Source organism: Poecilia formosa, unplaced genomic scaffold, assembly GCF_000485575.1.
Source record: "Poecilia formosa unplaced genomic scaffold, Poecilia_formosa-5.1.2 Scaffold507, whole genome shotgun sequence".
NCBI lineage: Eukaryota > Metazoa > Chordata > Actinopteri > Cyprinodontiformes > Poeciliidae > Poecilia > Poecilia formosa.
In genome coordinates, this window is record NW_006800446.1 from 106414 (window position 1) to 133349 (window position 26936).

General features: G+C 41.3%; 1 protein-coding gene across 11 annotated transcripts; it reads right to left on the reverse strand.

The window, feature by feature from the left end:
- Positions 1-343: 343 nt before the first annotated feature.
- On the reverse strand, positions 344-26936 carry ap3d1 (adaptor related protein complex 3 subunit delta 1). 11 transcript variants are annotated; one of them, XM_016664711.1, is made up of 35 exons: positions 26573-26936; positions 23299-23394; positions 22484-22564; positions 22253-22333; positions 22031-22138; positions 21701-21830; positions 20938-21077; positions 20463-20536; positions 20305-20354; positions 20028-20077; positions 19658-19706; positions 16767-16912; positions 16146-16294; positions 15819-16049; positions 15501-15732; positions 15262-15407; positions 14983-15124; positions 14581-14652; positions 14208-14283; positions 13815-14014; positions 13084-13157; positions 12275-12298; positions 10916-11081; positions 10580-10729; positions 9313-9366; positions 7701-7802; positions 7286-7441; positions 6950-6997; positions 6369-6389; positions 5812-6001; positions 5644-5732; positions 5178-5263; positions 4654-4775; positions 2876-2955; positions 344-2544 (listed from the first exon to the last, which is right to left on the reverse strand). In XM_016664711.1, exons 1-35 carry the CDS (start codon positions 26666-26668, stop codon positions 2449-2451), a joined length of 3807 nt encoding a protein of 1268 aa, XP_016520197.1. In that variant the 5' UTR covers positions 26669-26936; the 3' UTR covers positions 344-2448. The 11 variants fall into 11 exon arrangements, with proteins under 11 accessions (XP_016520197.1, XP_016520196.1, XP_016520204.1 ...); XM_016664710.1 differs by having other exon boundaries at positions 10910-11081; XM_016664718.1 differs by lacking the exon at positions 9313-9366.

Sequence of the window (26936 nt, forward strand, 5' to 3'; positions counted from 1 at the left end):
TTTTTATGTAATAAGTTTTGATGATCTGAAATATTTTGGTGACAAAAAAAAGGAAAAGAAAAGCAAAAAACACCGCTTGGAGAAAGACAGGGTTCAGATAAAGTCAAAAGACGAAAAAAAAAAAATTGGTATATGCAAGTTTTTATTGATTTATCTTTTGTAACACAAAAAAAAGACTACAGAAGCTTCTCCCAAAATTTATTTCTAGTTTTGAAATAAATTCAAAACTAGAATTTATTTCAAAACTAGGGAGAGTATATAATTTATGTCGTCCTCTTGACATCATGACCATTTACAATGCATGTTTGATAGCTGAGCATTGAGAAGAAAAGGAAAACAAAAATAACTGCTGAAAATCTTTCATTCGAGCGTATATATTCATTGTAACAAGCCAAACGTGGAAGAAGACCTCACAATGAACTAACCAAAGAGTTGAGACAGCGGTTTGCTTCTCCGTACACTGCTTCAGGTGAACTTTTAAACTGGTTTTCTGAGCCCCGTGCCCTCGGTGTTCATGACACCAACCCTTCCTTCCCTTGTGTTCAATAATTTAAAACATTCAGTGATATCACGTCTTAACAGGTAAAAACACAATGCCATCGAAAATGGAGCATGATCAAGTAAACAAAACATATTCAGGGGAAAGGGGAAAAAAAAAAAGGACAGTATGGAATGACTTTTTGTTTAACCGTGTCCTGTGATAGAATAACAGAAAGGAAAAAATAAAAATTACATTCCTAATCATGCAATATACACATTTTAATCTAATATTATGCACACAATGATCATAATAATGAATGAGGAGACGATTTCTCTTGGATTCAGCGAGGTTGTTTTCAGGAACGAGGAATACATACATGATTGTTTTCTTTTGACATTCCTGAAAAACAACAAATCACCTCTGTATTCAGACTCTACAACTAGACTGAATATCAAGTGGAATGGCTGACCCCGATGGTCACAGACATCAAAATTATCTACAACAGCAGACTGATGCAAAGGAGGGCCTTAAGAGTATATATGAACAAACTAGCTTTTTTTTTATCTTGCTAAACGGGGTAAGAAGTCAAAAATGAACAACTCAATTCAAAAGAAAAAAAAAAAAAGGTTTTGTGAGAGGAGGCAAATTCTTCCTTGGGGTGGAAAAAAAAAAAAACAAAACAAAATGACAACGGAGCATGAAAAGAGGCAAGGCGGTTTTACGAAGGGCAGGGAAACATCGGGGATGTCACCTGGGTGCCGGCTGACATGGCTGGAACAATCGTGCTGCAAACACTCGAGTGGCACAGGCGGAAATATTTCGCAAGAACACAAGAAGATGAAGCAGGTGCTTCCTCCCGGTGGAATTTAACTAATACTGTACCGTAGAGAGCCTGAACGGCGTCTGCTAGCACAGAATACGCCTTCCTGGTGGCTAGTTTTCACTATTATCAACTACTCGAATCCATTTAATTCATGGAAAGAACGATATGTCAATTCTTCAGAAGAATTGACATGAGTGTAGGAGAAAAGGCACAGAGCAAAAAAAAAGAAAAGAAAAAAAAGAACCATTGACCCACTAAGTTTCTTTGTTTCTAAAAACACCACATCTGCTCTGAGCATGACCAATGAGAAATTAGGGACAGAGCATTTTATTAAACCTTTAAACCTCCCTGCCTTTTAGTGTATTTCGCTTTGGTTTTCTCTCTGCTCCATCAGCAAAGCAGCTGCCCCCAAATGTTTAGTCTTCATACACCAGGTGAGGTGACCAAGTTAGAGTACTACATTTTTTCCAGCTAGGACCCAGGTGGAAAAAAAAAAAAAAAAGTCAGTCACACCGTTTTTCCAGGCCCACAGAGCAGAGCTGCAATGATGTTCAGTAAGAGGGATGTAAGGAATCGAGACGAAGGCGAAGACAGGCTTCAAACAAAAGAGGAGGAGAGACCCATACGCCAAACAAAAACAAACTACAGATGAAAACATAAAACCTCAAACAGTAAAAATACAATTCAACCATCAACAGCAAACATCCAGTTGTTACATTACACGACTGTCAAAGAATGAACTGCCAGCAGGGCGGGAAGGCAGAGGGATAAGGCCTGGGAGAGTAGAGGATTTGAGGCAATCCAGAGCAAGGAGGAGCTGGGAAACACAAGTAAAAATCATGGTACACAACAGAGAAGACGATGCATGTAGACAGCGAGTCTGTAAAACAACGTAGAGCGAGGCTGAGTGACCACAAAGCTGAGAGTGCAGAGGAAAAAGAAAAAAAAAAAGGGAAAAAAAAGAGCAAAGTATAGAGGAATCGGAGCGGATGTGAGGAGAAAGAAATCTTGAAAATTTGAGGACTAATAAATAGGGTGAAGCTGGAGGTGCCAGCCGCAGTGTTTCGTAATGTGATTGTGTTGCTATAATGAGGGAGTGGGTGGCATGGAGGGGCCGGGTGCACCCTGGGGCCGTCAGAAACAATCAGCACTGAGAGAAGGTCTGCTTGATCTCATCCAGCACATTCCCAAGCAGCGTCGGCTCGTCGCATTTTGCGTCGATGGACACCGTCTGAGCAGACTGGGAAGAGGACAAGCAACGAAGACAACATTTTATGATGAGGTTTAACATTTCAAAACAAAGATCTGAGGCTCTACTTATAAGAAACAGCAGGAACTTGCTTCAAGTCCTCTTTAGTTTTTCAGCATGGTTTTGTTTGAAATTATGCAAAATCTAAAAGGTCTTGGGACACATTAAAGCAAACTCCATGCTGGTTTTAATTAAACAAAAGTGGTTGCCCTAAAATTACATCAGCTTTTAATCATCTCCTTTTTGTTTTTTGTTTACATGTTTTTACATAGAAATTAACTATGGCAATGAAGGCACAGCTAACAAGCAAAGAGTCACTTACAGTTTTGACCAGCAGACAGACGTGGTGACCCTGGATGGACCTGCTGTACATGGAGGCACAGGAGTCGATCCTCTCCACGACTAGTCAAAGAATCACAAGGGGAATAAACTTAGCAGCATTATTCAGGTTGTTTCCCCATTAAAGAGGCATCTGTGGTGGACCCACGGCTGCTCCCAGCTGGTTTGACAGGTAAGATTTTAATCGGTTTTTCAGACAGAAGCCTCATTATGTCACTGAGAGCATCTCTCCTAGTAAAAGCCTGATGCTGAAATACTGCCGACAAGACAGGAAAAGGCTGACTTTTGCATGGCGAGTTGCATAAGCTTCAAATGCAAATTTCTTAATAATCGAAGCCTCCTTACAAAGTTTAGTGTACATGAAACACTAGGGGGTGCTGATAAAAACCAACACCTAGTAAAGACAAGTAAAACTTGTGCAAAGATTCTTAGCTCAGAAAAAACATAACCTTCTGTAGTCACTTCTTGGTATGGTCCCTCTTTGGCATTGGTTTTTGTTTGTTCACTTATAAACGAGTAAAAAAAAGTTTTATGTGGGGCTTCTCAAGGAGGAGACACATAAAAGCGCTGTGCAAGTTAAAATACAGAATACAGACACGTATAGAATACAAGCATAAAAAAAAGGTCCTGCAAATAAAGACAATTCAAAGCATGTGAAATGCAATGACTTGGGATTTATTTATAAATGGCTGAGAAAAAAAAAAAAAAGTCCTAAGCTGTTTCTAAAAATGTCTGAAGTTGTTGAATCTCGTTACACACAGTGGAAGCGCATTGCACCATCTCAACGCCACAGACCTTAAAGGCTCTGTCTTCTTTAGTTTTAAGTCTTCTATGAGAGAAAACCAGTAAAACCTGATCAGCTGACCTCAGGGACCTACTTGGAGCATGCAAGTGAAGCAAGTCAAGTTTTGAACCATTTAGGGCTCTATAATAATGAGAATTTTTTTTTAAAAGGATCCTGAAACTGATCATTTCCAGCTTTGGCAATATTTCTAAGAGAAAAAACAAGAGCAGGTTCCTTTGTTAATGTGCATGTCAAAGTTCATGCCTAACCAACAGGACGACATCAGAGGCCAGAATAAAACAATTTTTCTCGCCATAGTTCAACTAAAGAATGCTCAATGAGTTAAAAGAGTTGATTTAAACAATCTATAATCATACATCGTTACTTTTGAACTGATAAATAGTGCTGAGGAATTGGAGTTTTGTCATTTTAGGTGGGATTTATAAAGACCAACCTGTGACATAAAACAACCTCAGTATTTATGTTAAAAAAAACAAAAAACATCAGTGGCAAATTTAGATAAAATAAGAAAGAGCTGAATGTGGACTAACAATGTGAGACACGGAGCTCATTATTGTAGTTATTGCTATTCTTATATAACTTTTATTAAAGCTGAAGCTCAGAGTTCCTATTATTCTCCTGTTAAATAAAAACTAAAACTACTTTGTGAAATTTAAATTTTCACCTCAGAATATTTCAACTACTTTCCAGGAACTTGCTTCAAGTCTTCAACAACTGCATGTTTTTTGTTTTTTTTTTTCCTCAGGCCCGACTGGAGTTATTGCAGCACTGAAGCGTCAGCGCTGCAGCTAATGCTGATGGCAGTAGAAACTGAAGGCGCTTGTGCTAAGCAAGCACCTGCCCACTTAAAAGACTACAACAGAGTTGGTGGAATAACTCGGAGTGGGTGCTTTTACGGTCTTGCACAAATGGAAAAAAAAAAAATGTGATTTAAACTTTAAAAGCAGAAAGGCTACCTGAGAAGTGGTGGTGGAAGCAGATCCTGGCCAGCAGATGGTGGAAGGGCATGTTGACTCCCTCCAGCCGCACTGAGCTGCTCTTCAGGTCTCCCGACTCCAACAGTTTTGCAAAAGCGTCGCTGAAAAGAACAAACCAGATTATGAGACATACCTGCGGCGGCAGACAAAATGTTCAGCAGTTATCGGCGAAACACATTCCAAAAGTGTTTGTGTCAAACCAAAGAGAGACGACTAAACTCACAAAGAGTCCCCAAAAAGCATGACGAACACGGCTGAAGGTTACAAAACGTTTAGACCCACAAGCACACAGAGTTCACGACCCTGAGTCTTGCTCAAGGTGAGGCGAGTTTATTTTCCAGCTTCAGCTGAACACATGGACATCAGACTGTGTCGCCATTAAAGTGGTTTGAGGGCCCAAATAAATCAGGAATTATGTTATTGAACTATTTTTATTTTTTGAACTGAGAAAAGACATTGATCGCTTTTAAATATTTGCACGTGTGTGCGTTTAAATCATCCACCTGTAGCAAGGAGTAGTGATTAAGTAGGAGGTGCAGGTAAAGTGCAGTTTGAAGTCCAGTTTCTCATGAGTGGAGTCGTCTTCATTCTGCAAAAATAAAAACAATACACAAATATATTTTTATAGTTTTGGTAAAATATATAAATTACATCCACTGTGGTATTTAATTTTTTTTAAAAATCCAAAAATGGATATGAACTAAGTTCTAAAATGTATACCGAGAAGTCTGAGGACTGAATTAGAAATTTGTGTAAATAAATGTAGAAACAACAACAAAAAAATAATCTGTAGACTATAACTGACTCTAAAAAATTGAAAAAGAAGGAAAATAGAGACAATAAATAAATAAATAAACCTTTGACAAAAATAAGTTAAGCAGTGTCAGTAGAAATGTTCTTGCGGTTCTTCTATAATGCTTCTGTTTTATTTATGGACACAGTGCTGTTCGTGTGAATATTAATACCGACCTTAACAATGAAGGTTAGAGTTCCCTTCAGTTTCTGTGGCATTACGATGCTTTGCACAGTGAAGACAAACCGTGCCTCATTGGACACACCTTCACCAACAGAGACAAAGAAATTGTTAAAAAGCCCAAGTGGACTTTCACGGGCGGCATTCTGCAGATCCCTTCTGACCTGGAGGAAGTTGGAAGGGGACGACGAGGCCATCGTGAGGACCCGAGCCTTCTGGCCTCTGTAGTTTGGAGTTCAGAGAGTCCAAGACGTTGAACTCCATGGATTTGAGGAAGCTGTTGCACTTGTTTTCAAATATAACAGACACAACCACCTGGCTGCCATCCTGCAGGTTCCCCTGGATGTCGTACACCTTGAGGACACACAGGACAGGTAACCAAACAGGTTTTTACGTCACAGTCGCAACATTCATTCGCGAAGCAGTTCAAGAACTTGGATAAAAAAAATAAATAAATTTAAACAAAAGACTTTCAAGAAACACAGGAAATTGGATTAATTAGTTTGGAATGAGAGGACGCAGGGCTTCATAGAACCAGTCTGAACACAATAAGAAACACAGGGACAAACATCAGCCTTAGAAACTGAAGCGACACTCCACAGAGGCTTTCATGTATTCTGACCCAGAGGGCAAGTCTGTGAGAAACAACAAGGACAGAGAACAGCACATCTAGGAAGGAGCTTAGAAGATACTCTGTCACTGACAGAATGGTGAGCAATACCTCGTCAGCATCTTCCATCATCTTTAAAAAGAGCAAGAGACCGGAAAGTAATTTAGGCTTTTGTTTTCCCACCTCTTATTTTATAATAGTTGTTTTTTTTAAGTCATAATTAGAAAATCCAGAACACGAATACCATTGGTAACATTTTCACATGAAAACAGCTCATCTACTCAGTACATCGATGTTTCATAAACTTCAATGCATTGTATTGGGACTGGACAGACTAACACAAAATGTCATACAGTAGGGAAGTGGAATGAAAAGTTGTGGAAAACAATGTCTCCTTTTCATTCCACTTCACACAGTTGCCACTTTGTGTAGCTCTATCACATGAAATACCAGCTGCTGAAACCTGGGTAATCTTAGCTAATGACACACCAAAAAAAAAAAAAACTAAGATGAACAACAATCAGCAACAAAGACAAATGTACTGACTGTTTCTTAATGTCAGACTGAAGGCCAAACATAATCCAACTTCTGAAAATTGTTCGTGTTCATTAGAAATCAAACTGAGGAGTTAAATAACATATTGATGCCAAACGGTGAATGAGATTTAAAAAGAAAACGTCCCAGTCACTCACCATCTTGATGTAGGAGTTCTCAGCCAGCAGGCAGTAATTGGACATTGGCTGAAAGGAGAGAAAAGCTCAGGTCACATCAGCCATTTTGTGCCACTGATGTTTAATATGCAAAAGTGTGATTGTAGCAGGAAGTGAGTTTGAACAGAGCTAGCAAAACAATGATGATAAATTATTCTCCTTGAGCTCTTCTGGCTTTGGGATGAGAGACGCTAATAGAGAAAAAGGAGCATGTTATAATAATTAACTTAGCAGATAAAATACATGGGTTGTATCTAAAAGAAAAAAAAAACCTCATTGGCACATAAATAACCTTACAGTTGCTGCTTTAACACTGACCGGGAGGGGCTCTTCCTCCTCAACGGTGCCGTTCTGAACCGACTCGTCTCCAGCACCGTCACTATGGTGATGATGGTGGTGATGCTTCTTCTTCTTTTTCTTCTCCTTCTCTTCCTTCTCCTTTTTCTGCTTCTTCTTCTTGTGTTTTGAGGACTTCTAATCATTAAAACACATAACGTAGCCACGGATTACTGTTAGGCCAGACAAATAAGTAAATACGTAAACACTTAACAGTGAAAGTGGCTGAACCAGAGGAACACGACAGATGCCATCAGGTTTATGTCACATCACCCACCCCAGCTTGTTGGAAAGGAAGAGCTGCCAATGCGACAAACCCTGCCAGGGTGTCGCAAACTGGGATCTTGAGGACTGCGGCCAAACATTTAACTTTGATCACATTATCAGCGTGACTCACCGTCTCCTCCATTTCTGTGTCTTTGGGTTCGTCTGGCTCGGAGTCTGGCGCTGTGACGGAGGGCTCTGGGGCGGCGGCTGCTGCTGCTACTGTTGCTGCTTCCTGCTCAGACACACAAACACACCCAAACACAAAGCACCAGATTAATGCATTAGCAGGAGCGGCCGCAAACACATACGGCCGAGTTTGCCACATCTGTGTCGGAAGAGGCAAGTGGATTAGGGAGGACAATAAACATGCCTCGTTGCCGTCATATGCCGTGTAAAACTACTGCATTAACAAGCCACACAAACTAGTGAAAACACTGAAACTGTCGGCCAGGCGGGATCTAAGCAACATATGTAATATACACCGATACAATCCGTTTTGCTGGAGAGACAGTCGATGCAGAAACAAAAAACACGTTAAGGCCCATTTCTAGATTGCTTTTTTTTTTTTTTTTTTCTTGAGGGCTGATGAGCTCCAGGATAAAGATCCAGACACCTGACAGCACCGGTTCTACTTAGCAAGTCCTCACAAACCAGTTTATTAAATATGTAAAAGTAGGTTTTTGTGGACATCAAAAGGCAAATTCTACGACGCCAAAAAAAAGGAACAAGACAAAATGAAAAGTTTACGCGTGTTTGGTGGAGGCCCGGTTAGCAGAACGGGTGGACAAAGGTTTTAAAGAGCTACAGCTTCAAAACCGCTAAGAATTTCGGTAATATCACTCCTATGCTTTAAAGTCACTTTAGTGTCGTCACAGTTGCAAGCAGCACCTGAGCCTGACGTAACAGGTTAATTTTACTTTGTCAAATAGGAATAACAAGCTGTGCAAAAGGCACAGTTACCTGAAAATGTTATTGTACATTTTTGCTCCACTCTATGTACAACGTTTTCTTTAAAGAAACAATTATTCATAAGTTTGCCAAAAATAAGAATTATAAAGGTTGTAATAATGTTCCTGAAAATATAAAATAAACACCTGCAAAATGCTGTATTGTTTTTTTTTTAAGTAAACATGCCTATTGTAAGGCTGAATATACACAAAATCCAGAGTCCTCTGAAGGTAAGTCCTTGCTTAGGTGTTTTTCTCAGATCATGAAAGACTTCATCAGAAAATCTCTAATGAGACACATTTTTAACCACAAAATTAGTCTCACAAATAGGGATTTCCTCTCACTAGGTGAAACTAATATTAAAACACACAACAGACCAAGAAAAAAAAATACACAAAAACAAAAATACACATGACTGCTAAGGAAGATTCAAAAGACGCATCACAATGCAGCGTGGACACCAACAAAACAAATTCCCACTTTGACCTCAATAACAGAAGGACACCCGCTGGGCAAAACAGGAACTAACGCGGAACCACTAGCACACACATACAGTACACAGACATACATGCTAGAGAAAAAAAAAAAAAGATGTGCACTTAAAAATGGGAGTGGATTGGATAGACTTTTATGTGACCTGTGAGTAGGAAGAGGGAAACAAAAAGGGAAGAAGCCACGGAAACAGTGTGTGGTCCAACATGTGAGGAAGGTCCATGAAACACGGGATTATGAAACAGGGATGTGCAGAACAGAAGGGCAGGACGTGGAGAGAGGGAGGGTGGGAATGACTCAACCTGGGTGTTAGAGGGCACTGGAGCGTTTGAGAGCCAGAAATCCAGATCCGATACCTAAAAGAGGAAGGGAGGGGAGAGGGGGGAGCAGGAGGTGAGGGAGGTGAGCACACAGTTTCTGTATCTTACCACTATTCATGAAAACAGACAAGAGACTACACTGCACTATTTCATGAATAAATCAAGCATTTGGCAAGAGACTGCAGTCAGCTACGAGGAAGCTGATACTAGACCAGAGGAGCTGGTGGAAAGAGAGGCTAGGAAGAAGCAATGGAAGTGCTGAGTCAGGGAAAACAATCAAAACATCTGTTTACATGCGATCTTCTTCAGAGCAGCTGTAATATTTATGCTATAGCGTTTCTGATTACATGGGTTCGTTTAGAGCACCTTGCAAAAGTATTCATACGTCTTAAACTTCTTCATATTTTTGACATTAGAGAAGTTTAATGTCTGACAGGACAGCAAAGTAGCGCACAATATCAAAGTTGAAGGAAAACCTGAGTCCACCGGTGTGTTAATGTAATCAAATTGGGGTTGTTAAAATTAGAGCTATTATAATATAATAGAGACAAAAAAAACCCAAAAACCAAAAACAGTCTTCAATGAAATTCAATTGTGTCAAAATCGATAGAAAACAAGTCATTGTCACACAGCAGTGCTACAGATACTCTTAGTTCCTTCTGAGGATCATCAGAACAATCAGGGCAAAGAATCAAAACATTGAGCTGCTGCCGCTGGACGTTTAAAACGTCAGTAACAACCTGATTGTTACTCGTTTTGCCTACGAGGCTGACAAACAGCAAAACACAAAAAAGCCGAGGAGCAACGCTACAACTAACACCGCAATAATAAAGTTGTAAAGTTCCTGCACATTGTGATATAACTGCAGGTATGAATCAACAGGGTAACGTGCCTCAGCAGAGACTCCTTTTTCGACCAAGTTAAGTGACGAAATGATCTGCACGTCCCTTTCATTACTTCATCTATTCAGTGACAAATGAACTGGAAGCCAGTGTGGCCGATAATAAAACGACTAAATTTTAAACAGTGGTTCTAGACTGAAATCGACAATTTCAAAAAGAAAGAAAAATAGTTGCAGTGATACAGTCTTGCGTTTTTTTTTCTTAGTATTGGCATCAAGTTTGACATTTTCTGTATTGTGTCAACCCTAAACCAGTCTGAGGGGTTTAAAAACTTTTGCAAGGCCTCATGATTTAGAATTTCTATTAGATGATAGTCATTTTTCGGCTTAGACTTGTTTTGAAAGTACCTCTGCAGCAGTAGAAGAGGAAGAGGGCGGTTCTGCCACTTGACTCGTTTCTTCTGCTTGGAGCACAGGTTCGTCAGCCTGACCCCCGAGGAGATCCTCCTCCTTGTCTTCATGCTTGTGTTTTTTCTTCTTTTTCTCGTCTTTGCTTTTCTGAGAAAGCAAAAGAAAAAAAAAAAGATTTATGTTTCAGTCAGGCTAAAGAATAAAGTCAAAGCAGTTGGCAGCTTACAGATGTCCTTTTATAAATCTGATTAACAATTTTAAATATTCAGTCTGTCTTATGATACTAGATAGCCTGAAGAGCGAGGGTCTTTGTGATCAAAACCACGCCTTCACCTTCCGATCTCTCTCTTTGTCCTTCTTTTTCTCTCTCTTTTCTTTGCTGCTCTTCTTCTTAGGTTCCGGCAAAGTCGCATTTTCAGTTTCTCCATCCGTTGGGGTTTTCTGGGCCTCGGCAGCACGATGTGACCTGACCGGCAGCTTCTCGCTGTCTGCAAGCGGCCTGGACAAAAAGCAAAACGTACAGAAACCCATCACTTTACTCACAAGACCTTGTTTCGCAACTGACCCAATTGGATTTGGTGCCAAGGCCTGGAAAACTATTGAGTATTAGTTTGTTTTGCAAGCCAACAATACAAGGTGCAACAGAAAGCAATACTCAGGCACATTCCGGTTTTCCAAAATGCAGAGCTGTGCTATTTCTCTAAGCCTGAAGCATTAGACAGTTATACATTGGAAGATTTCTCCACACAAGTCTTCGTGTCTTTTCACCCTCGAAGCTAGGCCAGCATGCAGTGTGTACCCCTGCTGGCGAAGATCTATGGACAGACGACGCTTTCCGTCTGATGTCAGACGCCATTTTGTAATTTTTTTTTGATAAAAACTAAATTTAAAAGTCAGAAAACATACTGCACTGGCTTAAAACACATTTTATTTGCAGGCCTCGCATCCATCCGTAAACAACTGTCCACCTCTTCCTTTGAAAGTAACTTCTACTCCTAAAACTAACTAACTCAACCTCTTTCAGGATGACTTACAGATAGGGTTAAATAGAAAAATTTAATGAGAACCAATTGATGTTATGCTTTTCAAACGTACACACTAGCACTGATCAAAGGGCACATCAAAGGACCAGAAGCAGGTATGACTTGAGAACTGTGGACAGAAGCATTAAGGCATGTACAGCATGTGATAAGGCCTCTAAAAGCATGCGCCATATCATCATTTGAAGGAAATAAAAAAAAAATAAATACGTTTTTTTTGGGAGCCTATACCAGCAGTACAGATTACTAAAGATTAAGACCTGAAAATATCAGCACCAACATGCCAACGAATGTGTTTGTATGCTTCTCTTTATTGACAGTCTTAATTTAAAGAGCACAAAAAGAAAACTAAACATTTGTTTGAATTAAAAGATGCTGATATTGTCAAGTTAAGTGCAAAGGCGCGGGACAGAAGGGAGGAGGCGTCAGGGTAAGAGAACAAGGACTTGGATAAACTGTCCAAAGCTGCTAGTTATAGAAAACACAAGGCAGGGAGCGAAAAGAAAGGAAGCGGGTAGGGCAAGCTCCGACTAGAAAAGGACGAGGCAGCTGCATTGCAAGTATAAAGGCATCTATTAGCGGAAAGTCAAAGCCGGTAAAGCCCGTCTGTGTGCAGTCAGAGCCCACTTCCTGTGGCTGGGGTTCTACTCACCTGCGCCCAGCCGACTCCATCAAACTGCCCACACCCGAGAGGCAGTGATGGTTGTGTGCAAGCACAGGAAAGAGGAAGCAGAAAGCAATGAGGAGTGTGAGGAAGGATAGGGCCAAGTGGCATCAACTTTGATGCTTTGGTCAGAAATCTCAACACAAAGTGCAGCGTTGAAGCTTTCAGGCTATTTACGCTTCGCTAATGACGTTTTAGCTCGTCTGTTTAAACGTGTATGGCTTCAGCTCAGTCAAACAGCTTTGAGCTTAAATAGTCTCGATGGTTCTCGCATCATTTTCTTTTTTTATTGCAGGAAAACATTCGTTTTGAGATTTTCAAATCTGCTCCAGACCGTCGAGCCGTGTTAGTGGCACAGGGGGGCCATTAAAGACCACTGAGAGAAGTCCCAAAGTATTTAAGAAAAAAAAAAAAAATCAGGTGTTTCAAGGCTAAAATCCTTAGTATGTTGGGAAACAGGAGTTAAAGTGGGAAGAAAATGAAAAGAAAACCTATTTTAGGACTAATTTAACACAGAAAATGTAGGGATTTGATAAATGTAATTAGTCCTGTGCTAAAAAGCAAAGAACTTCAAAATAAAAGATTAAGATAAAAATTATTACCAAAAAAAGAAAAGGGGGGAAAAAAACATACACAGTTCCTGGCAAGTTGCCTCCCAGCCCTCAAAAACAAAGACAAAAAGACAAAAACCAAAACCAAGCAGGTTGATCGTTTTGTAGATGTAATTGAAGTTCGAAACGAAGAGTTAAACTAGTCAGAACATAAACTGAAGCAGGATCAGAGCCGTGTGGACTCACTTGTCCAGGTCGATGTCCAGAGCTTTGTGGGGGTCAGTGGGGTCTCTTTCATCATCATCACTGGGTAAGGCATTCTGCAGCAAGAGGATACAGCAATTAACACAAGACTTAGTACCTTGGCAAAATATCGATTTTAACAAGAAATCTTGATTTCTATAACCCTGTAAGGCTCAAATGTAACAGTAATGATGCAACTTATTCCCCAAAGTATTTTCTTTTATGTAAAATATGCCTAAAAATGTCAACAACGAAAGCACTTTTTGATTTAAAACAAAGTTTAAACAAAAAAAGTTTCCCAATATCTCAGGCATCTATATTGATTTTTTTTCTCCAATCAGAGAGGTACTAAGCTACACAAGTTATTCAGAGTAACATCAATACAAGTTCATAAAAAGCCATTCATGTCAGCAGTGGTTAGTCGTGATGATTTAGCTGCATTGATGTGGCTTAAAAATAAAAATAAACTGATTCTTAATATGTTCCAGTCTGTTATCCCCGCGTTGCAAGCACTACTTCATATCTTCGTGAATTTACTGCTCTGCTTCAGGTCGATGCATCAGTTTCGTTTTCCTAATTTACTAGTGGCTTCATGCATCAACTCAGGTAAGAGCGAAGAGTTTAAATAAAAAGCAAAACAGTAGTAGTAGTAGTAGTAGTAGTAACTGATGTCTGGGTCGACACTTAACTCATGGCGTTTCTAATTGGCCACTGCGATCTCCCAGCATGCCTACCTCTGGCATCTCCTCTGTAACGATGTCCACCATGTGAGCCGGAGTGATGTCCTCTTCGCTCTCCGGAGCCGAATCGTGTTTCTTCCCTCGTCCGCTGCGCTTTTCTTTCCTCTTCTTCTTTTCCTTCTTCTTCTTCTCTGCTCGCTCTTTCTGACGGCGCTCCTCCTCCATTTTCACGTACTGGTCAGACATGGGCAGACCTGAACAACAGGGGCGTCATTTATAAATGAGACAAATGAAAGAAGGCAAGAAGCAAGAGAACGACAAAAAAAAACCCATTGTGGAATAGTCATTTTAAATATGATTTTGGTGACTAAACTATTAAGATGGGTTTTTTTTAACATGTTTTTTTTTTAACATTTCTTTCATTAGTGTTATGATATTTGACCACACCTGGGACTTTGAGAGGCACATTGAGGTCAATCTGCACTACTGGGATGTGCTCCACTCCAGGAGCTTCTTGGTACACCTACAGATATTAAAATAAATAAATAAAAAAAGAAAAAACTTCATTACAGTGCAGTTAATATCTGTTAACTTGGACGATGCACAAATGGATTAGCAGAACATTGGATGTATCCCACTGACGGCTAAAGACATAATAAAATCTGGGCATACAATTTTTTTTTTTTTCCCATACTGAACAAATGAACAATGATTAAAAAAATATATCCTTAAGTTTCTAAACTGCCTATTAACTCAGTGTTTCATTTTAAAGAGTGTAAAACGAAGCACTATTATTCACAAAAGATTAGTGAAAACGCACCTTCTGAGAGGACGGGGAAGCCTTGATGTAGAACGGATTGTTGGCTTGCTCCTGCTTTCTGGCTTCCCTCCTCTGGGAAAGAAACAAAATCCGCATCACGAATTAATCCACGAATAACCTCCTTACTCCGTTTTAGCACACGCAGGGATCCACAGGGGAAGGCAGATAAATAATGTTTAAACCCTGAACTAAAGATCAATACATTAAACAATCACTGCCCGGGAATATATCCATGCTATATCTTTGAGAATTGAGAATGTCAAACGAGCAAGGTGAAAAGAAGAGGACTTGCATCAACCACCGCCTTATACTAAATAATGAAATGCAGACAACGGGAGTGAAGTCTTCTGCAACAAAATGAAGCCGGTAAAATGTGCAGCTGCTGCGTTCCTCCATGCGTACCCTTGCGAGCTCTTTCTCGTCCACCTCCGTGTGACGAGGTCTGGAGTGTTTCGGCTCCTCCTTCGCAAAAATCGCCTTCGGCTGCTCGTCCTCAGACTCGCTTTCAGAAGGCGGTTCGTTGATCCAGGCGTCCAGGTCCAGGCTTCATAGGCATGCAAAGATTTTCACACTTCAGTAGTCAAAATAATTGAGAATGCGCTCAAATTTTAGCTGTAGTTAAATATGTTGGTACATGGTAAAGGAAAAGAAAAAACAAAACAAAAAAAAAAATGCACTGACCCTTCAGGAACAGGAACTTTCTTCTGCGCTTTCGGGGCCACGGGGTTGAGTTCTCCTGCAAACAGCGCGTTGACTTCCTCTGCCACTTCCACGTCCTTCTGCTGAAGCTTCTGGATGTACTTGACCAGCTGCAGGATGCAGGACGCCTGAGGACAGAAGGCGAGCCAGTCAGCATCGCACGTACTCGAGCAGATTAGTTTGGTCCAGGTGTGACCGGTTCAGCTCCCCGTTTGTCTCACCCTCTCCTGGACTTCGAGGTTGGCGCTCTGCACAAACAGCGGCAGCCTGTCTATCATTAGTTGGCTGGCTTCCTGCGCAGCTGTGCTGTCCGTGTTCCCTTCCTCGCCCTTCAGCACCGTTGCAAACAGCTTGGCTGCGTTCTGAACATAGACAGCCTGGATGTGGCCCGGCAGCGTGGCCACCTTGGGCCGCAGCATGGCCTCCAGCGTCTGCGTCGGGTTCTCCAGGTGTCTGCCAAAACGATACGATTTACATAACCGCCCGCTTTCGGAGTCGTCCTCCGCTCGGTGCGTTTGTGTGTGGAAACGCGAACTCACTCTGAGAACTCGCCGCAGATCCAGGCCGCAGCGTACAGAACCTCGCAGATGCCGTTCCGCTGCGTGTTGCCCGTCAGCAGGTGGGCGTTGTCCAGCAAAGTGGCCATCTGAGCGACGGCGAACGCTCGGATGGCCTTCACCCGAATGGCGACGTCCAACATCTGAGAGGCGATGAGGTGGCCGTGTCGTGTGCCCTCTAATCGGGTCAGCTCCACCAGGATGCTGATGTACCTGTCAGTCACGCACAGGGCAGCGAGTGGCGTTCAATCCAACCAAGTCGAACTCTGAGTGAGCCAGAAAAGAGCGCAGGCAAACGGCAAAACAAACCATTCAAAGTTGGTGATGTACTGGTAGTTGCTCTGGCTGCAGATATCGATGATCTTGGTGAGAAGTTCGTCCCTGTAAGTGGTTCCTTCGGCTTTGTCCACATGCAGCATCAGCTTCTTCACAATCTCCATCAAGTTCTTTTTAGAAACCTGGACGAAGCAGAAATGCAATCCGTAATGACGAGTTAAGGTTTGATTTAACGTCTCTTACCTTAATAAAAAGACAACAAATAAAAAACATATTGCTGAGGCTAACGATACACATTTTCCTTCATGCACGAGCTCAATGAGCTTCCTGTTTATTCATCCTGAACAAACCTCATAATGCAGGAAACTAAACCAACTGAAGATGCGCTCGGTTTTGTTGCCAACTTCCAATTTTTGTAAAACTCTGAGTTTACGGTAGAGATTTAATCTTATTCTGGATAAGACGAGCACCATTTTCTTCAAACCATCCTGCTGTGTTATCAACTTCCACTGATATTAAGATCAGCTTCCACATCTTTGTGCTCCCTCCCGCTTCACTTTACACATCTCACCGAGATGAAAATGGCTTTTACATGCATGTTCACACATGGCATAAATGGGTCAAACAGTGTGGCGTGCCGTTTCGGCTCCATACCATGCCGTAGAGAAGGTCCAACGCTCTGAGACGAATGGACTCATCTTTGTCGTCGAGACACTGCAGGATGAGGTCCTTATGAGACTGGACAGACTTGGGGTGCGTCTTCAGGATCTTGGACATGGCGAGCAAGCCCAAGTATTTCACTGCACAAAGATGAAAACGCACAACCTCATACAATGAACCTGATAAGTTACAGCTCCTAATGTTTTACTAGTTCTTATGTCTGCTGATATGCAGTTCGTTTAGATAGCCAATTATTAATTTATGTAGATATTATTAATCTCAGTCATTTTAAGCTACGTTACAGTCCAGCTGCAAATGCATTCACCCTGAAAGGGCTTTTTAAAGTTTAAATACTTCAGTCATTCCATCGAAGGAATAAAACTCATCTCGATGAGAATACTTTAACATAGACTGATATAAAAAATATATTTCAGTTCATTTTAATGAGTATGGCCAACAACTGAGGAAAACGTTAGAATGACGTTTCTCAGAAAATGTGAATGTTACCGAAGAGCAACTGAAGGATTTTTATACAGGAATATTGCACTCGTGTGCACAATAATAGGAAGAGGCATGACTCTGCAGTCACCCACACCCCCTTGTAGAAAAGCACATTGCTGGAAAGGATAGTGGACGGAAAAAGTGCGGTAGAACACTATGCATAAGTAACAGCCTCAAGAGGACTGCGAAGGAAAGACTCTTCAAGAAGTTTCCGTTTTCATTAGCTGTAAGCCATAATCATCACAACTAAAGAGAAATAAACACTTAGATCACTCTGTCATGAACAGAGTTATAGAAATAAATTAACTTCATGATTTTCTAATTCACTGAGATCATCCTGTATATAACCTAAGTCCTACTACAAGCTACGTATTCAAAAAAGGAAAAAAAAAAAAAAAAAGAGGAAAAAAAGGAACACAAAACACACAAGACAATGGAAAGGACAAACACACGTACACATGGGAGACTAGCTTTGTTTTGATTTATCCTTTAAGTCCCTGACAGATGTTCCTCACACACCAAAAGGAATTTCTAAAATAGGCTTTCTGTCAGTCATCGTATCGGGCAGGGAATAATAAGGCGTCTCAGCTTTCTCAATCAATAAACGTGAAGCAGTGACCTTGGGGCGAGGAGAGGCTAGGTGCAGCGAATACCATCACACAAACGGCCAGCCACTGACGTCGCCACTTCACAAAAACAGCAGATAACGATTAATACCATCTTTTACAAGTCTATATCATGCAACGGGATCCATTTTTGCACAACGCATTTTCTTTTACTGTGGGCAACAAAATGAATAAATCATTTAAAGCCAGTTTTCCCACATTGTCATTTCTTACTCCTGTTCATTGAAATAATGCAGACACAACCTCAGTTTCAAAATTTAAGCTAAAAAGTTCAAAGTGTAGCTCAAAAAAAAAGAAAGAAATGCAACTTGAACATGTATTAGCGTTTACCCTGTCATTGTTCATTTATATTTAAGACACAAGTTTGCCAGCCTGCTGGTTACACTCTTGTTAGTGTGTAAGTTTGTTCTGTAAACATTAAAACCACTTTCCCAAAGGGGAACTAATAATTTTAGGACGCTGCATTAGCTCCACATTTGAGCCGTTTCTCTTCATGGAGCTGAAAACAAAACACTTAAGATTGCTTTATTTGGCATCAAAAAAAACTGGTTACGAGTAAGTCTTCCTAAAATGAAAGCTAAGAATTTAAGTAAAAATAGATTAATGTTAGAGCCTAATCTTTGCTTCTAACAAAATATTACACATGCAGATTTCAAATTTGTATGTATTTTTAAGTCTGGCCACAGAACTTAAAAAGAATTAAATCCTCATTTAATTCACATTAAATGAGGATTTTTAAGATTATCCTCATTTATGAATAAAAAGCAAATTTACCTAACTTTTATCCAACATCTATCAACAACTACAACTAAGCGGTTGGTTGATATGTTTATTGATGAGAATCTGTGGGACTTTAATTTTAATACATTAGAAAACATAATAGTTCACTGTTTGACCTGCTGATCACAAAACTGAGTAAAACTTGCTCATTTTCAGAACTTTAGCATTGTTCTGCTGTAAAATCTCAAAGATTGATAAAAGCAAGAAGCAAAACTAAAACAGAGCCCAACTCTGAAGACCAGGGGAGAAAAAAAAAAGAAAAGTCATGATATTCATGCATGCTTTACATTTTTTCCATTTCTGGTTGATAGGCAGTGCTTTCTCAGCCAGTATCTTTATTCTGATCTCCAAAGCTCTGTTACAAAGCAGGTTCAGCAGCGAGGTTTACCACCTCTAGTTACCATAATAAGGTATTTGTTTTGCGTCACGGTACAGGCCGCTGTTTAGACGTACCAGGCATCTGGTTCTGAAGAGCAACAATGATGCTCTAAAACCAAGCCACATTTGATCAAAATATCTTGAATATTTTTTTTTTCCTTTCCTCTCATTAACTCAAAAACCAGGGAGAAGATAAAAGGATAAACAAAACGTTAAACCTCAAATTCTAGTATACTACCACCAGAGATCCACTGTCTACACCACACACACAACTACCTAGAAATGGATGTCCGGATAACTCGAATGGCTGACTACAACAATGTAACCCCAAACTGGCTGGTTATAGAGCTACGAACTGAAGCAGTCTGAGAATGAACCCTCCAAGCTTATTCACAGTCATACTCAGCAATTTGCAGATGCTGCTTAGGAACAATGGTATTCCAAGCAGGCCTTCTAATTTAGTAAAAGTGCAATAAGGTTCGAGTTATCCAGAGTCAGGAGGTCTACGGTCCGGTCATCTACGAGGGCCGACTGTTCCACAGTCAGAAACACACAGACAATGAGAAAATGACACACTGCAGGCATTGACAGAGGGCTCACAGTTCTGGTCCGAGTCTTCTATCAGGATTCGCAGTTTCTGCACACAGAGCTGTGGGAAAGAGAGAGAAAGAAGGAGAGGAACAGGAGAAAAACAAAGGGAGCGGAGGAATTAATGATGTTCTAAACCTTTCCACACCAGGTCTGAAAGGAAATACGTAAAAAAAAATAAATAAATAAATAAAAAAATCTGGAGTAGCTAACTTTCTGGATCACCGAAAAATGGACTGGATGAAAAATGTCTTTTGGCCTTCCAATCAGACAGACCAATTGCTCCTCATGCATTATGATTCAGCTGGAGTGGAAAGGATTGCATTGAGCATAATTTCCATGCAAACTTAGACGGGTGCAATGGAAAGCTGGAGCTCCCTACCTGGATGCTAGCGCTGTGGTTGGGCATCCCAGAGGACAGAGAAATCAACACTGCAATGACGGACAACAAGGCGATTAGCTCAGGTCTGGAATCTTTACAGAAGTCTGACTTGCACACATTTAGATAACTGAGATTTACTGGATGGCAAAATGCATTTTTAACTTTCAGGGCTTACAAACTCAACAGTAGGAGTTGTGGTTTAAATCTAGGAGTCTAATCTCTTAGAAACACAGCAAGCATTTGTTGAATGCATTCCCTACAGATTCCCAGTACTCACCTGCAATTACAGTGTTGACACATTCATACAGCAAAGACATGGCAGAGGTGCTGTGGGAGAGAAAGATGAGTTAAAGAGCAAGAACAGATTCATTTGCCTCAAACTGGAACATTTTAGCATCCATAGGAAAAAAAATACAAGCAGGACTTTGATCTCACCTGTGGATTAAGTTTGTCAGAGGCTCAATGAGCTTTTTCCCCAACCTTGGCTCCAGAGGCGTGAGCGCACCAAACTGTTCGGAGAGGAAAAGGGTGACAATGTTGTCAAACTAAATATTGGAGTTACAGTGTGAGGATTTTGCCAGTTTTCCATGCAAAAGCTTCAGCACAGATTAAACCTGACTGCAAAGCTACAAACGACACGACTGTTGGAAACCCTTTATCTGTAGTATCCAACGTGTCATGTGATCTTGTGGGAAGAAGAGGCATCATTTCCTCTTTCAGTGTACATGCGCTCTTTTAAATAGCTAAATACTTAAAAAGCATTACACACGCACACAAAAAAAAAAAATACACCAGAACAAAAAGCAGTGGAGCGCATTATTTCTTTGCTCCGGACCTACTAGTGTTGACAATTCTCGTGTTTCTAGGGTTTCCGTTTGCTGCGCCTGCTCCAGTCGTCCTGTTCACTTACCAGTTTGATGATCTTAATGAGAACCCAGTTATTGGTGGAGGAGGTCATAAGCTTGAAGAAAAGGGGGGCGAGAGACAGGTAGTTCTTTGGGTTCCTCCTCGCCAGCTCACAAATCACATTGACGGCTGCTGACTGGACACCTGAGAGAGAGAGAGCAGAGAATAATTAAACAGAGTCGGTAAAAAAAAGCCAGTGTGACTGCAAAGTCAATGCGATTCAAAGTGTGTATATTGTGCATAGTGGGAAAGCAACGGAAAAACAAAATTTTGAATAACAATTATGTTTTATGTGTAGCAGGTAAAGCCAGAATGCACATTTGAATCTCAGTTCCATTAATGGATGGGTAGAAGCATATAAATGTTTAGCATTACAGCTCATGTTTGACTTTTAAAACACTCACAGCAGCAGGACTGAAACCTGGGAGATTGTTTGCCAGTATTTTTAATGTGTTATATTGTGAGGCGGCAGCCCTCAGCTGGGTGCTGGCATAAGATTTAACACTTGAAAACGTCACACCCCAGTTCATTTTAACACTACAGCAGCACCGTGTAACCTTAATTTCCCTCCGTTCACTATAAAACACTCCTGGTAAGACACACCGGGCTCCCATCATTCTGTTGATTATATTCATCTATGATCAAAAAAAAATGTTTTAGATGGCAACATATCATAGTGCCATCACATACGCCTCCAATAAGCACCACAAACTGAAAATGAAATTGCCTTTCCGTACAATAAACTAAATGCATGTCTTGGTAATTACCTGGATCTGGGTCCTCCAGTTTCTCCTTGAGTCTTGGGAAAGCGGGGCGCAGAGATTCTGGGTACTTTAAAAATACCTTATACATGATTAGCACAGCTTTCTTCCTGATGTAGGGTTTGGTGTGGGACATCTGCGTAAAAAACAGCAAAGGAAAGGAGAAATACAATAGTTTTATTCAAATTTTTAAAAAAGAGTATACATTTCTGATCTGTTCTGAAATAAAAAAGGCCTCAAGGGAAAACCGGACATCCAGGGCAAGAAAAAAACAAAACAAAACAGGACACTGGAGGATGAGCCATGCAGATAAACTTGACATTTTCTGTGACTCACCAGTGTCATAATGTCGTTAGCGAGGTCCCGTGCCAGATCAGGGGTAACAAAACAAGACAGGCCTGTTAGGGCAACACCTGTGTCATACTGGTTGGGACTACTGAGATCCTTCGGGGGGAAAAATAGGCAGAACAGAAAGAAAAATGGTTGATTTAATAAAAACCAGTCAGCTCACAACAAAGCATGAGCATCAAGGCGCACAAAAACAGGTACATCGCTGACCTTTCGGATCTGATTGGTTGTCAGCATGATGACATCTGTGCTCTCGTGAAAGCACTGCGAGGCTGCCAAGTAACCAATCCTCTGCAAAAAGGAAGGCAAACGCATTCATCAGCAAGCTGACAGGAATGTACCTGAGCAGCGCATTTCCCAGAGAGGATCCACGGTACCACTTTCAGAGAAGCCACTTTCTGTTGCGAGATGAGCTCAGCAATAACACAACCGGAGTCCTACCTTGTATGTGAACTTGGAGGAACTCATGACTTCAACGATGTTGAAAGCGGCCCAGCTGACATCGTAGCCCAGCATCTGAAGCTGTAACACAGACGGGACGGAGACGGTGGGCATGAGAGGAGAAGAGGGGGCGGCTTTAAACTGTGTCTGCGATAAATACGGAAACTGTAAAGCTTTGAATGTGAGCAAAGGCGGCAAAATGAATGGAGGTTTAAACCTCGATGCGTTTGCAATCTACAAATAAAAAAAACTGATTACATTTTAATTGGAAATTATGCTGCTAGTAGTGGTGAAATCTCCAGCTGCAACACATTACAAGCAGCTACAATGTTACAGAGTTCACCTGATAAAGCTTTACAAGAAGCCATGAGAATTATTTCACCATCATTTTGTTTTGCATATCAAGGTGAATCCATCTGCATCATTCCTTCCAGTGATAAATAACACCATATAATCATAATAGCTGAACACAATCAGATTCTATCACTTTTTTCCTCTCTTAAAAAAAACCCTGCTAATTGATTAACAGTGTATTGCACAATGTCTAACAAGACAAAAACAAAACTGACTACAGTTTTCTGTGCTTCTCTCACATGTCTTGCATCAATACTTAACCCTGCAAACCGCATGGAGCAACGCTTTCATTTTTAGCAGGCGCTTAAAAATGAGGACATGGTCTTCCACCAGAAGAAGCAGGGAGGGAATGGATTAAACTGCCAGCGCTACACAGAGTCTCATCTGTGTGTGCGTGAGTGTATATGTGTGGAGCAGAAGTGACAGGCGGCGGCAGGGTGTGCAGGCAGAGGGGATCTTACGTAGGTGAGCTTGCACACAGCATTGGCCTTGACAGCAATGTTGTCTTGCTTGAGCTCCTGTTTGATCTCGTCGATGCATGTGGAGATGTATTTGGCCTGCGGACAGACAAAAGGAGAGGGCGAGGGGAGAACAGACAAAAGCAAGACACCAGATCAGATTAGGTAGAGCAATATCCGGAGCGGCACATTTCGGCCGAGCAACAGAAGCCGGCTGCAACGATCCCGGTTGTTCTGTTGTCGCTCTCGAGTCGTCAGAAGGGGGAACTAAGCAAATAGTTTGCACAAGTCCTGCCCGTCATGTCGCTCTCCATCCAAGATTGCATCTATTGACGAGGCCTACTGTTGGCTCAGGGAGGCAGTTGAGTCACACGTCAAGCCGTATTCGAATACAATTGTCTTCCAAAAAAATTTTTAAAAAGCAGTAAAAAAAATAAAGCAGAAAACATGGAAGAGGACATTGTTTAATCTGTGTCTGGTTTATTACTTCAAAAATTTAACTTGCAGTGAAAGTTATTACTGCTGTTGGTGTCGAATGATAACTTTTTTTTTTTTTTTTTCAAAAAGCACATTGAAATACAGCTTATTATTAAATGGGCCAAATGAGTAAATTTAGACTGAATTAAAAAAAAAAAAGACATTAAAAAGTTAAATAAACTCAATTGGAATTGAAGTTCCAACAATTTCTTTAAAAAAATAAATAGAAAACACAAAATAGAGTTTCTTAAGCAGATATTTAAAAACGGTGATATGAGGAGGCGGAGCCTTCTACAACTTAATGATGATGAATGAAGAATCTTGATTACCGTTCATTTTTCCACAGGTCTTTCAGTAGCAACTGAGATGTTGACCTCAGTGCTCTGACTGGAGAATTACCACACAACACATCAGCAATCTATCCAGGTGAATGTCCTGACTCCTGGGTGCTACAGCACCTTTTCCTTCCACTTAACTTTCCTTTCTTATACTTGGACAAAGCACTGAAAAGTCAATTTCTTTAGGAACAGCTTTTGTGGCTTACACTTCTTATGACGGGCTGATAAGGACTCTGCTAGACAATGGTCAATTCAGCAAGTTTTACTTTTTAACCTACTGAAATAATTACCACTTCTGCAATACTTTGAATCGTTCGAATGCAACTGCAAAAAGCTCGAACCAAACCAACAAATTAAAACAATTAGAATCCTGAAAAGATCATCTCCAAATAAATAGAATAAATTATTCAATTAGTGTTTAATAAAACAATCAATTTAATTCAGCAGTGTGGAGTCAACAGCTTTCATGCAAGAAACCAAGTCAGCCATTGTTGAGAGGGGCAACCCCACAAAACAAACACATATAGCTATGCGGAGTGTGCTGGTCATGTGTATGCAGTCATGAGACAGCACAGTGACAGGAGGAGGGTGGGGCGGGGGGGGCAAGGGTTGCTGAGCTCTGCTGCTGACAATCTATGAGACGCTGCGTTTTGCAGAGATCGCACAAGAAGAGACGGTCTTACTCAATGTTACTCAGAACCAATCAAAATAACTCAAATAACTGGGCCATGGCCAGCACACTGGTGCCAGTGGCTTCTACCTAAACAGGGTTGGAACTCTACTAGAGCGTGCGAGTTCTCCAAGTCGACCCGTTTCCTTTCTCTGAACAGAAGAAACCAACAAACGGCTCGGAATAATTTCCTATGCGAGTTCCCTAAACTGTTCAGTGGCATCCTCACGCATTTCTTCAATTTGCCGTCTGTGCAGAAGCACCAAAGAGGGAACGAATGAATGAACCGTGTGAAAGATGTCGCTCCCATGTGAAAAGCAAACGGAGAGCATGAGAAAATGCGGGCTGCCCACGGTTAGCACACACTCACAGGAACACAGGGACGTAGTATTAATATTTTAGCAAACTGTCCACTGTCGGCTGGGCAACCGGCAACTTATCTGGGCGACCAGGGTTAGGTTACAACTGTCGCCGAGTACAAAACCACGATCCGAGTCAAGAGATCAAACCCAAAGAGGCTTGAAGGATGCAGCAGGTCCCAGAGTTTTATTTAGAACATTTGATTTCTTTTTTTTTTTTTAATAGAAACTGCCGGTTTAGCTGCTGCGAAAAAATTCTGCCCGTCAGATGAGACTGTGAGGAGGCCAAAGTCAGACAGAAATCCAACACCAACCAACAGTAACGACTGCATACACTAATTATACCGCCTAGTACCCACTGAGCATTTCAACATCAACACCCAGGCTAAGTGTCAGCAGCACGAGATGATTTAAAAGCTCGGTTTGAGCTCCCACTGCCTTCGCTCTCAGAGCTGCAACATGGATGATATCATCAAACACGGAGTCAGCCTGATTGCTAGGCCACTCTGTGCATGTTAAAGCCGCTGCTTCAACGAGGTCCACATCATTCGCTTTAAGAACCAGTTGGAGGAAGGAGATGACAATGAATCACAGTTTACCAGGAAATTACTGGTGAACTGCGGAAACATTTTTTAGGACTTTTGCCTTCGAGTTCGTTGCAGAAGCAGATTATCTGTACGAAAAAGGTTAAATTTTTGTGATTTTATTCTGTTTTAGCGGAATGGAGATGTTTGTCGCCCTGGGTTAAAGGTTAAATAAGAATACACAATAATGTAGCTACAGGGGGGTCAAAATGTGACGTCATAAAGCTCCTCAGCTTTGGCTGCAAGGTACAGCACAACAAAAATGAGGAGGCATGTTTTTCTTTACATTTTTGATACATTTAGAGGCCAAGCCAACATATTAATATATGTTATTAATTCGTTTTTTTTTTCCTCCACAATCATACATGTAATAACATTAAAGCCAGTGGGAAGCCTGCTCTGCCCCCCAGTGTGTGTGTGTGGCCTGTAGGCCAGTTCAGTAATCCTTCAGTGTGTTTTGATCTCAGCTATGCTGAGCAGTAATTTCCTGGTAAACTGTGATTCATTGCCATCTTCTTCCTCCAACTGTTAGCCAGCTGTCAGTATCAGCCCTGCAATAAGCCACCTCGTCAAACACCTGACACGGTTCTGAAAAGTACCTTGTGGGTTTCATTCTGTAAAAAAAAAAAAAAAAAAGTCATGAAAGCAAAGCTAACTCAGCTGCCCAACCCCGGCTGGTTACCTTGCTAACCGCTGGCTCTAACGTCTGGCTAAATTACCCACTGTTAGGCGTTAACGTTGGTTAGCTAGTCGCGGTATAACGGTGATGCTAAAATGAGTTGAATTAGGAAAAACATTGCTCAATGTTTGCTTTTGGGTGTTCCAGGTGGCCGAGTGTGCTCGTTTTACCTCATCCTCCTTGTGATTCCGAATGCCACGTACTAAATCCTGGAGATTTTTATCGAACATCCGATCGATGCTCCCTTTGACAATCTTCAAAGCCATGTCTGCCTGTGACTTGTGCCGCTTCGCTCTGTCCCTCGGGGCCAAGCGCCTTGCAGAGACGGTCCTTCTGAGTGCAGACCGAACCGACCAACCCGCTGGGTTTAGTCTCTCATCCACCCGGGAACAGTGGCGTTGGCGGTCCGCTACAATCTACCGAGCCCGGGTGGGTAGGTGAAGCTGCTGAGGCCGGACGGGGCGTCCTGAGCTGTGCAGAGACGCTGGCAATGGATCAGCGTAGGAAATGGCTGACAAAATGGCGTCTAAAGTC